At 36.3% G+C, this 13,153-nt stretch overlaps 1 protein-coding gene across 4 annotated transcripts in view; it reads right to left on the bottom strand.

Moving 5' to 3' along the window:
• Nucleotides 1-2,667: 2,667 nt before the first annotated feature.
• The window catches only part of DACH1 (dachshund family transcription factor 1), a 351,434-nt gene continuing 340,948 nt past the window's right edge, over nucleotides 2,668-13,153 (bottom strand). For all 4 annotated transcript variants that reach the window (XM_059466137.1, XM_059466139.1, XM_059466135.1 and 1 more), the window contains one exon: nucleotides 2,668-5,438. In XM_059466137.1, coding sequence (XP_059322120.1) covers nucleotides 5,401-5,438 — 38 coding nt within the window. In that variant the 3' untranslated portion in view covers nucleotides 2,668-5,400. The remainder of the gene's footprint in view (nucleotides 5,439-13,153) is intronic.

Here is a 13,153-nt window from a genome sequence, read left to right on the forward strand (position 1 = left end):
GCTGGATGCAGAAAGTGTTATGCCTAGAAGGGCATCATGCAAATAAGCCTCGTGGTTCTAGAACCACAAAAAACAGAGTTTGGAACAGACCTCTGAAGGTCAAGCAGTCTAATCTTTTTTAACTGCAGACAGCTAGATCAGGTTTCTCAGGGCCATGCTTACCTAAGGTTTGAAAATCTCCAAAGACGGAGATCCTGAAACTTCTCTGTGAAAACTCTTCTAGTGCTTCATCCCTCTCATTTTGCCTTCTTCACCTTTATATCCAGCTGCAGGTTTTGTTTTGGGGTTTTTTGGTGATTTTGGGTTTTGGTTTTTTTGTTTGTTTTGAAATTTTGGGGGATTTTGGTAATTTTTTCTTTTTGTTTTGGTAATGGGGATCTGTTTTCTTGTCCTTCTGCAAATATAATAAGATGAACCTACCTGTGTTTTTATGAATCAAATTTAGAGCATCAATTAACCAATTCACTGGACTATGCCAACCATTGTTACTCTAATGTGGATGACAAAATCATGTTTCTCCATAGATCATGTACAAATTCTCCCAAATTTCTTAGTATTTAGTAGTACTTGACTTTTAGGTGAACTTTTACAAAGTTTCCAAGTACTCTGGATGTCAAGATTTCTAACATGATTCCTTTTAAGCACTTGAATTCCAGGAAGTCTTTGTTTCCTCTCTCTTTGAAAATGAAGCTTTTTGAGCAGGAGGTTGTAGCTTGAAATGGAACCATCACCATTGATCAGGGTGAGCTACTGCTCAGCAAAGGTACACCAATACATTTCTCAGTATCCTATGGATGAGTTAGCAGCTACTGAAGAAATAAGTTTCAAAGAACTCTTGAGCTAGGATATTTTATTTTAAGAAAGGCATTGAAAATGTCTGAAGTTTAGCCAGCAAAACTGAAAGTATCTGTAATCAGCAGTGACGCTTGAAAATCTTGGCCTCAGTCTTTTTTTATTGCAGTCTTGTGTCAAATAACATGTAAGCACATAACAAATGAAGCAATTTTCAAGAATTTATAGAAGCTTCAACAAATAAGAGGTTTACCTTTCAGATCAAAACAGAACCTTGTATCTCTTTCCACTGCAAAAATACAAAAAAAAAAATTTAAAAAGTAATTTCCATTTGAGTCTGTCAGTTCTTAAAGTATTTTCCTAAAACTTTAGATGTTTAGCTGCTGAGTCTGAAATTCTTCAGGATCTGATCATAACCTACAACTAAGGTTATGGTCAGATATGTTTAGGGCAAGATATGTTTAGGGCAAACTTTCTTTATTTTGTCCTGAGCTTTGACATATTTTTATTTTACCTGTCACAAGGAGCATCACCATCTGACTGTCTCTCAGCCTACCCAGCCTCAGACCTGTTAAATGTACCTTGCACAGATGAAGCAGCTGTTTACTGATGGAGGTAGGGTAGAACTTCTGAGAGTACAGATCCTTTCTGCAGAAAGAGACTACTTCCTGGGATGCTTAAAAGCACAGAGGTAGGTTGCTAGTCTGTTACTGTAGAGATAATTTGGGTTTCAGCATGAGGCGGACTGAGATTAATGAGTTTGCTTTTTACCCTGCTTTAGCTGTGCCAGAGTTTATAGCAGGGGAGCTGGCCACAGTGTAGCTGGGATCCTTACTAATTCAGACATGCAGGACATTTTAATGCAGGCACAAGGAGACTGTGATTGCCCTACACAGAGATAACCAAACTCCCAATCAGCCAGGCAGCAGCAGCAAGCTGCTGGAACCCAGGAATCCTGTCAGCCCCATGCCTGCAGCCCCCAGGCCGTCCAGGAATAGTGGAATGGGCTTATCCAAGACACCTAATCTTTTCTGTGGTCCCAAGCAGGTCTGCCCCTAATGAAAGCAGAAGTGTCCATGTTGGTATGGTTTGGAAAGGAAGGAAAGAGAAAGGATGGGAAGAGAAGGCAAGACAAGGCTGGGCAAGGCAGGACAATGAGGTACAATGCTCAGAACCAGTCATACCTCTCTGACTTTTGAATTTTATGCAAGCAAAGCCAATGTAGTTCCAAATTTGCTCCTAAATAACAATCTTGACCTTGGAAAAAAGCACCCTTTTTTTTTTTCTCACAATGCCTCCTAAAGACATGCTCTGCCAATGCCTGTTTAAATGTTTAAATACCTGAGGTTAGTTAAAAAATGTGTTTCTAAACACGTTTTATCTAGTGAAGGAGATTTGAGACAAAACTAACAGGATTACCCCTGCATTTTTGTAGTTAGAAGAATAATATTGTTTTGTTCCATCAATGTGTCCACTTTACATTGTTCAGCACAAAGCTTTGTGGAATAAGAATCATGGGAATATCACAATATAAAGGAAAAAGGTACAAATAACAGCTTCATAAACTGAGAAATGTACATAAATAAATCATGTAGATGGGGGCAGTTTGCTTAGCTGGCAAGAAAAAAAAATGGAAAATATGCTTGTTAAACAATAACCACAGAGTGTGCTTTTATGATGTTTTTCACCACAGTAATTCATATTAGAGATAGAAGCAGTTGCATGTTAAATAAAATCATTCAGCATTGTTCGCCTCACATTACAAAGAGCTGACTTATGTTGTTTTTAGATGCCTCCCATTAGAAAGTAAATATTCCTCTGATGTTATACATTTCAGAAAATTTAATAAAGATGAACTGTAAATAAAGTCACAGGGAGATTTCAGACAGTTTTATTAGCAGATTGTTGAAAAGAAAAGAAAATTAAATACAATAACAGTAAACGTGGTTCTCACATTGAAACCAGGCTCAAATAACTAGGCTACCATAGAAAAATTTCCAATTCTTGCATTATGATGTAAAAACAGATTTTTGTACAGATTTTGTACAACAAAATTCGTAATAACCTTTTTTCATTTTTAGAAAACTTTAAATATATAGATAAAAATAGACAATTTTCATAGGTCCTACATGAAGATGAGTATGTTCTGTTCCAAGGGCTTGCATAGAGCGCAATATGGTTATAATATAGAACAACTAGACATTAATATCTTTAAGATTACAAAAGCATATAAACAATAACATGAGGACAACTTTTCTTCATCATCTATGCAAATAAAAAAAAAATCCAAATCAAAACCCAAAACCAAAATACCAACCCAAAACCTGTAAAACTAAAGAGGGGCAAAAAACTTCAACTTACGTTAACATCTCATGGTCTGTAATATTTACACTGTTTTTAGCAAGATTCTTTCTAAACGTCCAGCTCATAAATTGGTTCCCCTTTAATCCTTAACACTTCTGTTTATGTACCAAGCCAAACACTGAGGCATTCCCAAAGGTCTTGAAAGAATATACTGTAAAACTACTAAACCTACTTACAGGTGACTCTATGCAAGGAGCAGAGCAATGGTAAATGCTAGTACATATTTCAGTTGTAGGCTTTTAATTCTCTTTCAGATATGAATGATTCAAAAGCTTGCCACAAGTCCATCTAACTTTACAGCTGTTAACCCTTTAAAGACTGCATATGAAAAAACCGGAGTACAGAATCCCATGTGAGTTTAAGCAACTATGACAATCATGAAGGAATCATGGTTAGAAAATAACATCACTACAAAGTATTAGACAACAATATTTAATGAAAAATATTGCTCAATATTTCTTTAAAAAAATTACTGTGATGTGAACTTGTATATACATCTTTCTATTGTTAAAAAAGGATCGTGGTGGAGTAAATATGAACTGCACAAAATAAATGTGTACCAGTATTGCGAGGAAGACCTACAAACTATAGAAGCTCAGTGCTAGAGATTACAAAACATTAGATTTTTTTTTTGACAAAATAATATTAATATCCAATCAGAACTACTTTTAAAGAAATATTTGCTTTAAGTTAGGCATCTTAGACATTTAAGGTTTTGATATGTTTCCATGTAATAAATAATATTTTATATGCATAAAACATTAGATGAAGAAAGCATAATCACAAAACTTACAGTAATAGCACTGATTCACAAAATCAGTCTTTAAAGGGGTAACCCAAAAGTATGCAAAGCAAAGAACATAACTTTTAGTAATGTAATAAGCAGTGTTTCGCAGCTTACTTCCAGTTATCAGCACAAAGGTGAAAACACATATTGTAGCTTTCATAAAGACAGTGAAAGTAACACATAACCATCCATCCCTAAGACAAGGTGGGAGGGACAATAGACTTCAACTGTATCACTCAGTTCTACGTGGAATTGGACTGATACATCAAGTGTTTGTTAGGTTTTCTTTTTTCAGCAACATTGACGTAATATGACATTAACATATAAAAATATTTCTGGCATTTTGACTTGCTGCTCAGCCACAGTCCATTCTTAGAAGTGCACTAGTCAGGGCACTAACTAGGGCTCAATATACAAATAAAAGTGGCTGACACAGAATTCTGACTTGTTACCAGATGCTTAAGATCTCATTCAGTAATACTGTGACTCCAGGACAAATATTTACATGCCTGCATGCGTTAAAACTAGAAAGGTGTCTTTCTGACCAACAGGGTGACAAAACAATATTATCTAAAAGTTTCATTTCCTAAACTCTAGATTTCTACTGCATACATAATACCTTCCTTGTGTGATTTGTGTTATATACTGTACATGTGACCAACATTTTGATAAGAAGCAAAGTCTTTTATTTCATAAACCCCTGCCGGTTTACAATGAGAAATTATTATTCTTTTTATTTTTTTTTTAATTTTATTTTAGGAAAAGAGACTTTGTGAATGGTAAAACAGTTTGTTTACATTCAGCATTTCTTTTCACTTACACAAAATTCCATTTCACTTAATGTAGTCTAACATATATGTGTTGGTCTCTCGGAAAGCATGTGGAAAAAATGTCTTTAGAAGAAAAACCCACGATAATTGTTTGAAAACTGAATGTATCATTTTTTTCTTCTTTTACCTTTTTTTTTTTCCTTTTTTTTTTTAAATAAGAATCCTCTTATGCCCTCTACGAGTTCATTTCTGAGCTGTCTTGCTGGTTTCGGTATGGTATAACAGTCTGCAAGTGTACTTGGACACTGCTGGAAGGATCATTGGATGTGCTCAAATATAGAATCATCATCAGAGGAGAAAGTCTGCATTCCTTGAAAAAGGGAATACTCAGCCTTGTTCTGACTGCCTGCAATTTTGGATACAATAGTCCGGCACAGAGATGCAGATTTTTGCTGTGAGAACAGTGCTACTGTACATTTACAAACATTCTCTGGATCTCCAGGTTGAGCCACAGGAGATAACCAAAGGAGGACACTCTTGCAGAATTCTTTACATTTTTGAAGAACATTGATAAGTGAAGTTGAGGAAGTTGGTCTGAAAACGTTTTGTTTCCACAGAACTCCTTATGAGCCAATGTCTTACTGCAACGTTCTTTACTGTAGCACACGTATTTTCAGCAGGAAAAATTCAATACATGACAGTAGTTTTCAAATAAAGTCTTCCATCTAAAATATGAAAGAGAAACATTTGCTTTATACATTTATATCTTCAATGAATCAAAAAGAGGAAAAACCCCACAAGATTTAAAACCTCAGCAGAAGTAGTCATGCAACAAATCTTTAAAACATCCCCTATGGTACTTTTTGTCCAAAAGAAAAGAAAATCATAAAACCTGAATGTCACCTTGTCAATTTCATCTGTCAGTGGTCAAATAAACTCTGTTGAAAATTACATGCACTTTGCAAGTTGTGAAAAATGTAACAACTTTTGAATCTTTAATGTATGCTGGCCTCATATCAATGCTAGGGCACTAGGAATGGAGGTGGAGCCTCTGTGCATGTGTTTTTACTGATATGCAAACGTAACTGAATAGTGCTGAACAGCAATTATTTCCTTCATGGTTGCAGAGCAAAAAAAATCTTCTTGCATGCAATAGTTAGTACTCCCATCACTAAAGGCATAGCTCACACTTTCTGATTTAGCTGTGTTGTTAAATATACCATGTAATGTAACCATTGTGCACATTTGTAGCTATTTATATAGAACCCAGTATAGGATATTTAAACAGTAGCAGTGAAGTATAGCCTCCTTCCCCCCATAAATGAGATTAACTGAACAATTACTATGTTAAAGATGTAAGCACGTTTCTCACAACATTTTTTCCACCCAAGTGAGGAGCATATATTTAAGTGAGATATGTGAGGGAACATGAGAAACACTGAGCTAACCTACCAAGTAACTGTTGATCTAGAAAAAATTGAAGAGAACATACAGGCACAAAGTATTTCCACCTAATTTTTAAGTACAAAGCAATTTTTTTCTTCACCTGGGACATGAACATCTTATATACATCTATTTTGATAGCAACATAATGATTATTTTTTAAAAAACCGAAAACAGACATAAAAGTTTCTTAGCTTTCTGACCTGTAGGGTAGAAAGTGTTGTCCCCACGTGAATAAAGTACATTATGAAGCAATTAATCCTCCCCAGTGCATATCTACTAAACACGACATATTTTAGAATATAAGCATTTGCAACTACAAGCTGTATCTCAGCCCTTAAAGTTTGCATCAATTTCTTATTTAAATATAAGTAAATTCAGCAAATATTTCTAAGTTTTCAAAAGGTTTTGTTTCTGTTTGATTTTCTTAGTCTAACATTTTTATTCCAAATCAGTCTATAGAATTTTTTATTAGAAATATAGTAAAAATTAGATATTCAGTGAAGCGATTGCCTCAGATAAACCTGTACAAATGAATGCTGAAATTTTTGAAACGTTTTGTTATCTTTGAAAGATGTGGCATCACCTCCATGAACTTACTGTAACTGTTGAGAGAAAGAAAAATTAGCGTGAGCACAGACAGAAGTACACACAACACAGCTGCAAAACCTTCTGCACATCCCTTTCCAGTTCTATCAGAACTGCTGGGGAAGCTGTAAAATCACTCTGCTGCAGTGATTCTCATCTAATGTCCCTTTGTTTTTCCTTTTCCACCACTAGATTCCTTTTGTGAGCTACTGGGGTATATGCCCTTTTGCTACTTTCTCCCCATCTTTACAGCTTTCTACCCCTTTTTCCTACTTTTTTATGTTCCTAGCTTTTATATATTTTTTTCTTTTTTTTTTTTTCAGAGTACAGGATAACTTTCCCACTACATAAAAGTGCTTCCTCTCAGAACCATTTCCATTCTCTTTGCTCTTTATGGCCTTTTTTTTGCACTGAAAAGAAATAAAAAGGAATTGAGTAAGGCCTTAACTTAAAGAGTTTTATATTATTATTTGATGCATGAAAACCAACCAAAATGCTTATGGGAATTCAGGAAAGAAAGAAGGAGCCCCTGAAATGGAGCTCAGTAAAACTGAAGGCCTGGAAAACCACCTCCAAAAACAACCTGCATTAAGTACAGGTTAGCTACTGCTACTACTGGCTACATTTCCATATAGTTCTCCCAAACATACTAAATAAACACAATAAACATTTACAGCACTAAAGCTGTCTAGATACCTCTGTAGGAGTATTACTCTGCATATATATACCAGCACTTTGGCTATCCTGAATGTACACTTGCTAATGAGTGCTATGTATAATTCCCACACCTTAACATTCTGATAACCTGCAGTTGGTAACTTATTATACTAGGTCTCCATTTACCTTTAAAAATAAAATATGCATTAAAACTAATTCTCAATTAAAAATACAGCTGCAGGAAGCAGAATCCTTGTAGCAGACAACAAAAGATGAACAGCAGTACAGTTTCAAGAGTCAGCTCTATTTTACACTGCTTAAGGATCCAACCTGGCAGTGAAATCAATAGGAGGTTTTGCACTTCTAAAAGATGACATGACACTATCAGATCCTGTATTCTGTATCCACAGAAAATGAATAACAATAGGAAAGGGCAGCTCTACAAAGCACCTTCCTTACAAAGTAAAAGGATACTTGTTTATATATATAAGTTCTCTTCAATATCTTCATTAACAGGTTGGCCACAGAACTTGAGGGAATACCAAGTAAGTTTGTCAATGACACTAAACTGGGAGAAGTCGTTGACTCTCTCGAGGGCAAAGAGACCTTGACAACAGAGAGGTGAGCAATCAAGCCATATGAAGTTTAACAAGGGCAAGTGCTGGATCCAGCACCTGGGATGGAGAATCCTGGTGGTATGCATAGACTAGACAACGATAGGCTGGAGAGCAGCACCACAGAAAGGGACCTGGGGCTCCTGGTCAGTGGCAAGTTGAACATGAGCCAGCAGTGCCCCGGCAGCCAGGAGAGCCAATCCTGGGGTGCCTCAGGCACAGCATGGCCAGCCAGGCAAGGGAGGGGGTTGTCCTGCTCTGCTCTGCACTGGGGCAGCCTCACCTCGAGTGCTGGCGGCAATTTGGGGTGCCACAATGTAAAAAGGCATTAAACTATTAGAGACCATCCAAAGGAGGGCAATGGAGATGGTGAAAGGTCTGGAGGGGAAGCTGTATGAGGAACTGGTGAGGTCATTTGGTCTGTTCAGCCTGGAGGAGACTGAGGGGAGACCTCATTGCAGTCTTCAATTGCCTCAGATGGGAAAGTGTTGGGGTAGAAGCTGATCTCTTCACTCTCACGACCAGTTACAGGACTTGAGTAAACAGCATAAAGCCAAGTCAAGGGAGGCTTAGGTTGGATATCAGAGGAAGATTCTTCACCCAGAGGGTGGTTGGGAACTGTAACAAGTTCCCCAGGGAACTGGCCATGGCACTGTGGCTGAGAAGTTCATGTAGCCACTCATGAAGCACGAGCAACAGGTGCATAGCAGTGTACTTCAGAAATTCAAAGACTTCAAACTGCGTTACGAAAAACTCAGAGATCTGCAGAGGAACAATGAACTTGCTTCTCAAAATGGTGACCAAATACAACCTATGTTTGTCTGCTGTCTCTTTCCACTGGTGACTCCTACTGCCTTGCTCCTAATCCATTTCTCTCCCTATTCTTAATGCTCTTTCCAAATGATAGGAACTTCTCAGTGCTGTTGTCAAAGCCACCAGAATCACTTTGCCTCTAGGTGTAGCCAGAGCTCCTATCTGAATACAAGTGGAGTATTACCACTGATAGGCCTTTAATGATTTCAAGGTTAAAATCATAGACAAAGCCTACAAATCATGAAAGTGATCAGTAAATCAAGCCAGCTCATTCTTTGTAAGCCAATGTGAAAATGCCGCTACTTCTAAATCCTAAATCCTGAGCATGCTTGTGCCTTCTGCCTCCCCATCAGCTTTAATTTATCAGCTATGCAGGCCTGTTGCATTACTTTCTTCTGTTAACAAATGCAGAATTTTTCTATCAGCATAAAAACAATTTTATGTAAAACAAATATGCAAGATTTTAGCCACACAAAAATATGCATGCAAACATATACTACACACACAAACAGACACATACACACTAAGGATGTTTACAATACTGGGGTATATTTTTAGCCTACTGAAAATTGTTGATCTGTGTTGAAGTTTTTCCCAAATTTACATACTGTTATATACAATATGAGTACATAAAACTTACTTTTACTCTGAGGAAGTCAAGCAAAAACACAAACTGGGAAAATACTGTTAAATTTCTAAATAGAAATGTGTGTGATTAGCAGATTGTCATCTGTTTTAATTGCTCTTTTGCAAATGGCAGTGTTCAGCAAGATCACACAAGCTCATGCTAGTAACTCAAACTGAAAATGCCACTACTCCTAAACATCATTTGTTTTTGTCTGTGGATTGATATGACAGAAATTCTACCCAGAATGAGGGAGTATTTTTTTAGATCAACTCTTTTTAATTAAGATTCATTTTGAGGCTTTTGGATGAACATGCCTAAATAATTAAAAGGTCACAAATGTTATAAAAAACAAACAAATGGAACTGACATAAAAGTTTGCAATGCTGAAACAAATCATATGTCTCAAAATGCATTCCCACAGAGATGTCATCTGGGTAATGATTCACTTTTGTGTTCTGTGGGCAGCTTGCAGAAAGTATCTCTATGGGCCCAGTATTTTCAGAGGTAAAAACACAAACCCACTCATATTAATATGCAACCTCGTAAGCTGATAAAAATGTACAATGAAATGGTAGGTTTTGTCTTCAGCTGCAAACTAAATAAGTTGCTCATTAGATGGTAATGTGGGCATTTCTGCACTGGCAGTGCAAGTCCTAGTGAGGTTCTTTGCCATCCAAAAAATCATATTCTCAGAGTTGCTTTAAAAATAAATGTAGTAACAGTGATCATCATGACTATAATACTGCAGTGTTTAATTTATGAAAATCTGCAAATCAATGTCCAAAGTGTGCTGTCACATCTTAATTCAGTCACTTGCTATCTTACAAAAACATACTGAGGAAAATTCTCCTCAGGAAAAGGATAGTGTCTTCTAAAGTTAGGAGCTGAAAACAACCAACCAAGTGACCAAACAGACAGAAAGATACAGCAGCTTGACACAGAGAGCTGATAAGAAACAAACTCCCAGAGTCCAGGTTAAGAAGAAAATAAAAGGACAAAATACTTTGTGAGAAGGAGAATCACAGAATGGTTTGGTTTGGAAGGGACCTTAAAGATCAACTAGGGCCACTCTCCTGTCATGGGTAGGGATTCCCTTCACTAGACCAGGTTGCTCAGAAAATGAATGACAAGATATGAAATCTCAATGTGAGCTTTGGAAAGTTGGGATGCCAAGGTTTGAATTATTTTTTTATCCCTTTTTTTTTTTAATTGTAACTTGTGAGCTATAGAATAATAAATTCCATGATCCAAGAACCCTTACATCAAAGTAGCCACAGTTTCAGTTGCTAGAAGTCCTAACTTCAGTTAACACATTTTTGTCAAATATCACTGGTGCAGCCCAGTGATAGAAGCCAATTTTCACTCAAAATGTGTCTTGAGGGTATTTGTGTATCTATTCATCTCTTTGTACTTTCAAAGAACAAAAGTTGATGTCTCTTGTTGTGAAGACAGGAATTTTATTCCCAAATATGGCTCTGAAATTTTCTGTGATTTTAGTTTGTGGTTTTTGTTGGTTCCTCCCCCTCCCCTATTTTTCTGTTCTCATTTTCAAACTTCTGTTTCTTTTCCTTTTCATTTTAGGTAACAGAGATTTCGTGTACTGACGGTTTCTCAGTCTCTTTTCTTGTCCTTAGGAAGATAATAGCAGTGCTAGCTGAATCCTCTAAGGACGATATTAGCACAAGTAACAAAAAACCCACAAAAACAGAAACCAAAAAAACTATACATGCATATGTATTTATTGGAAATAAAAGGTTCGTCACTCACAAAAATCCATTTGAATGCCATGTCTATGGCTGGTGACTGAGCTGATCTAAGCTTAGGGTCCTCTTCTAAAATAACATGTTGCAACACAAAATCCCCAGGACTAGCCCATGTGCTCCTAAAGGCAGCAGATTCTTCACACTGGAATTGAGTATACTGTATACTGTTGCCAGACCTTCCAACCATTAAAAACTGCTAACTTCAGCTTAAAAGAAATAAAATATTTGTGACCTTAAATGGGGCTACTCATATCTAAATCAAAGCAAAGGTACTCATTTGTGCTAAGTAACATAATAAACTGCATTTCCTGTCAGGAAGTAGCTTTATTGAAAATGGTAGCTATTTTCTCAGAAGTTATTTCCAGGCACCTGTAATCTTAATGAGGTTTGTCCCTTTCAAAGAACAGTTGTACGTGCATGCCCGAATGCACACAACCTCTTCAGCCCAGAGCTGATAAAAGCATCTGCATGCCATAGCTCAAGCACGTTAAAATTATATAACTGGTTGGTTTATTTGTTTTAATAAGATGGGGCAAATGTGAATCACAGTGTACTTCTAACCATTCATTCAAGCTGATGTTATAATCATTTGGAGGAAGAGAAACAAAACAAAAAGAAAGGGATGGCAAACAAATGGAAATGATTCATGGGATATTTGATAAGACAGCAGTGGGAAGTCAAAATAAAAGCAAGCATATTGTGGCAGATGGAAGGGATCATAGTCAAACTGTAACCCTTCTTTAAAAAAAAACCTTAAAAGGAAACAACTATTGTATACTCTTCATATATTTAATTCCAAATTGAGACACAAGAGGATTTCTTTTCCATCGAAGCTGGAAGATAAAATAGGAGTCTAACTTTTTAATAATGTGAAAATAATTTGTATTGAACTTCAGTCTTTTTCAGTTTGCAGAATGTGAGACAAAAAGCCCATCATTTGTAAAAGTCAGTCATGGAATCAACAGAACATAACTTTTCATAGTATTCCTAATAAAGTGGAAAATAGTACATTGTCAGGGGAAATAATTCCTCCTAGTGTCTAGAGTTGATTAGAACTTTCAGGTTTTACAACTCAATACTGATAAGGAGGGATGGAGGGATATATACTGAGCTGCCATTGTTACTGGCAGCACAAGTAGACAATGTAATGGGGAACGTGGATGGATCCACTGCCATCTTCCATAGCAGAGTACAGGAGATGCAGGAAAGCTGGCCCAACCACTGAGGGTTTGAAATTCAAGCAATTTGTTCTTTAAAAAAAGTGCCCATCCGGTTTTTATGCAAAGATGGGTGATTTCACACTGCATGTTCATTAAACGCATGCAAATATGAAGTATGTAAACATATTTGGCCAAACACTATCCCAGTTTGCCCTTTGTGTAACACCAATAAATTAGTTTCAAATTTGCATATTGTTATTAATCATACACCTTTCATTTCTCTACTTAACATTCATGTACAAATATATTTGTGTTAATACTCAGCACAAATATTCAGGAAACTGAGATGTCCATGTGTTTCTTTTTAAAACAGCAATTTATATGTAGGAGATTTTAACTCTAATTTAAGACATAAAACTAAACCATGGAAAAGAGCATCTAAACACCTTTTTTCACAGTTATTTTTAAATATTGAACTATATTCTCTCAGTGATTTTACCATGTGTTTTAATCATTAATATATACTTCCATTACTCCCATGTTACTGTGGGAGTAAGCTAAAGGTCAGCAATCTGGTCTTTAGTAAACTAACAAAGCAGGGGAGTACCTGAATATGTCCCCTTCTATTATTTAAAGATCATATACTATGCATAAAACTGGCCATTTTGAGGACTGAAAAAAACTGAACTAGGAGGGTGAGAAATTGTTCCAAAAAAATAGATAATTTTTAAAAAATCAAACTGTCTTTTCTTGTTACTTCACAAACTTAGCAAC

This window comes from Ammospiza nelsoni, chromosome 2 (assembly GCF_027579445.1).
Source record: "Ammospiza nelsoni isolate bAmmNel1 chromosome 2, bAmmNel1.pri, whole genome shotgun sequence".
NCBI lineage: Eukaryota > Metazoa > Chordata > Aves > Passeriformes > Passerellidae > Ammospiza > Ammospiza nelsoni.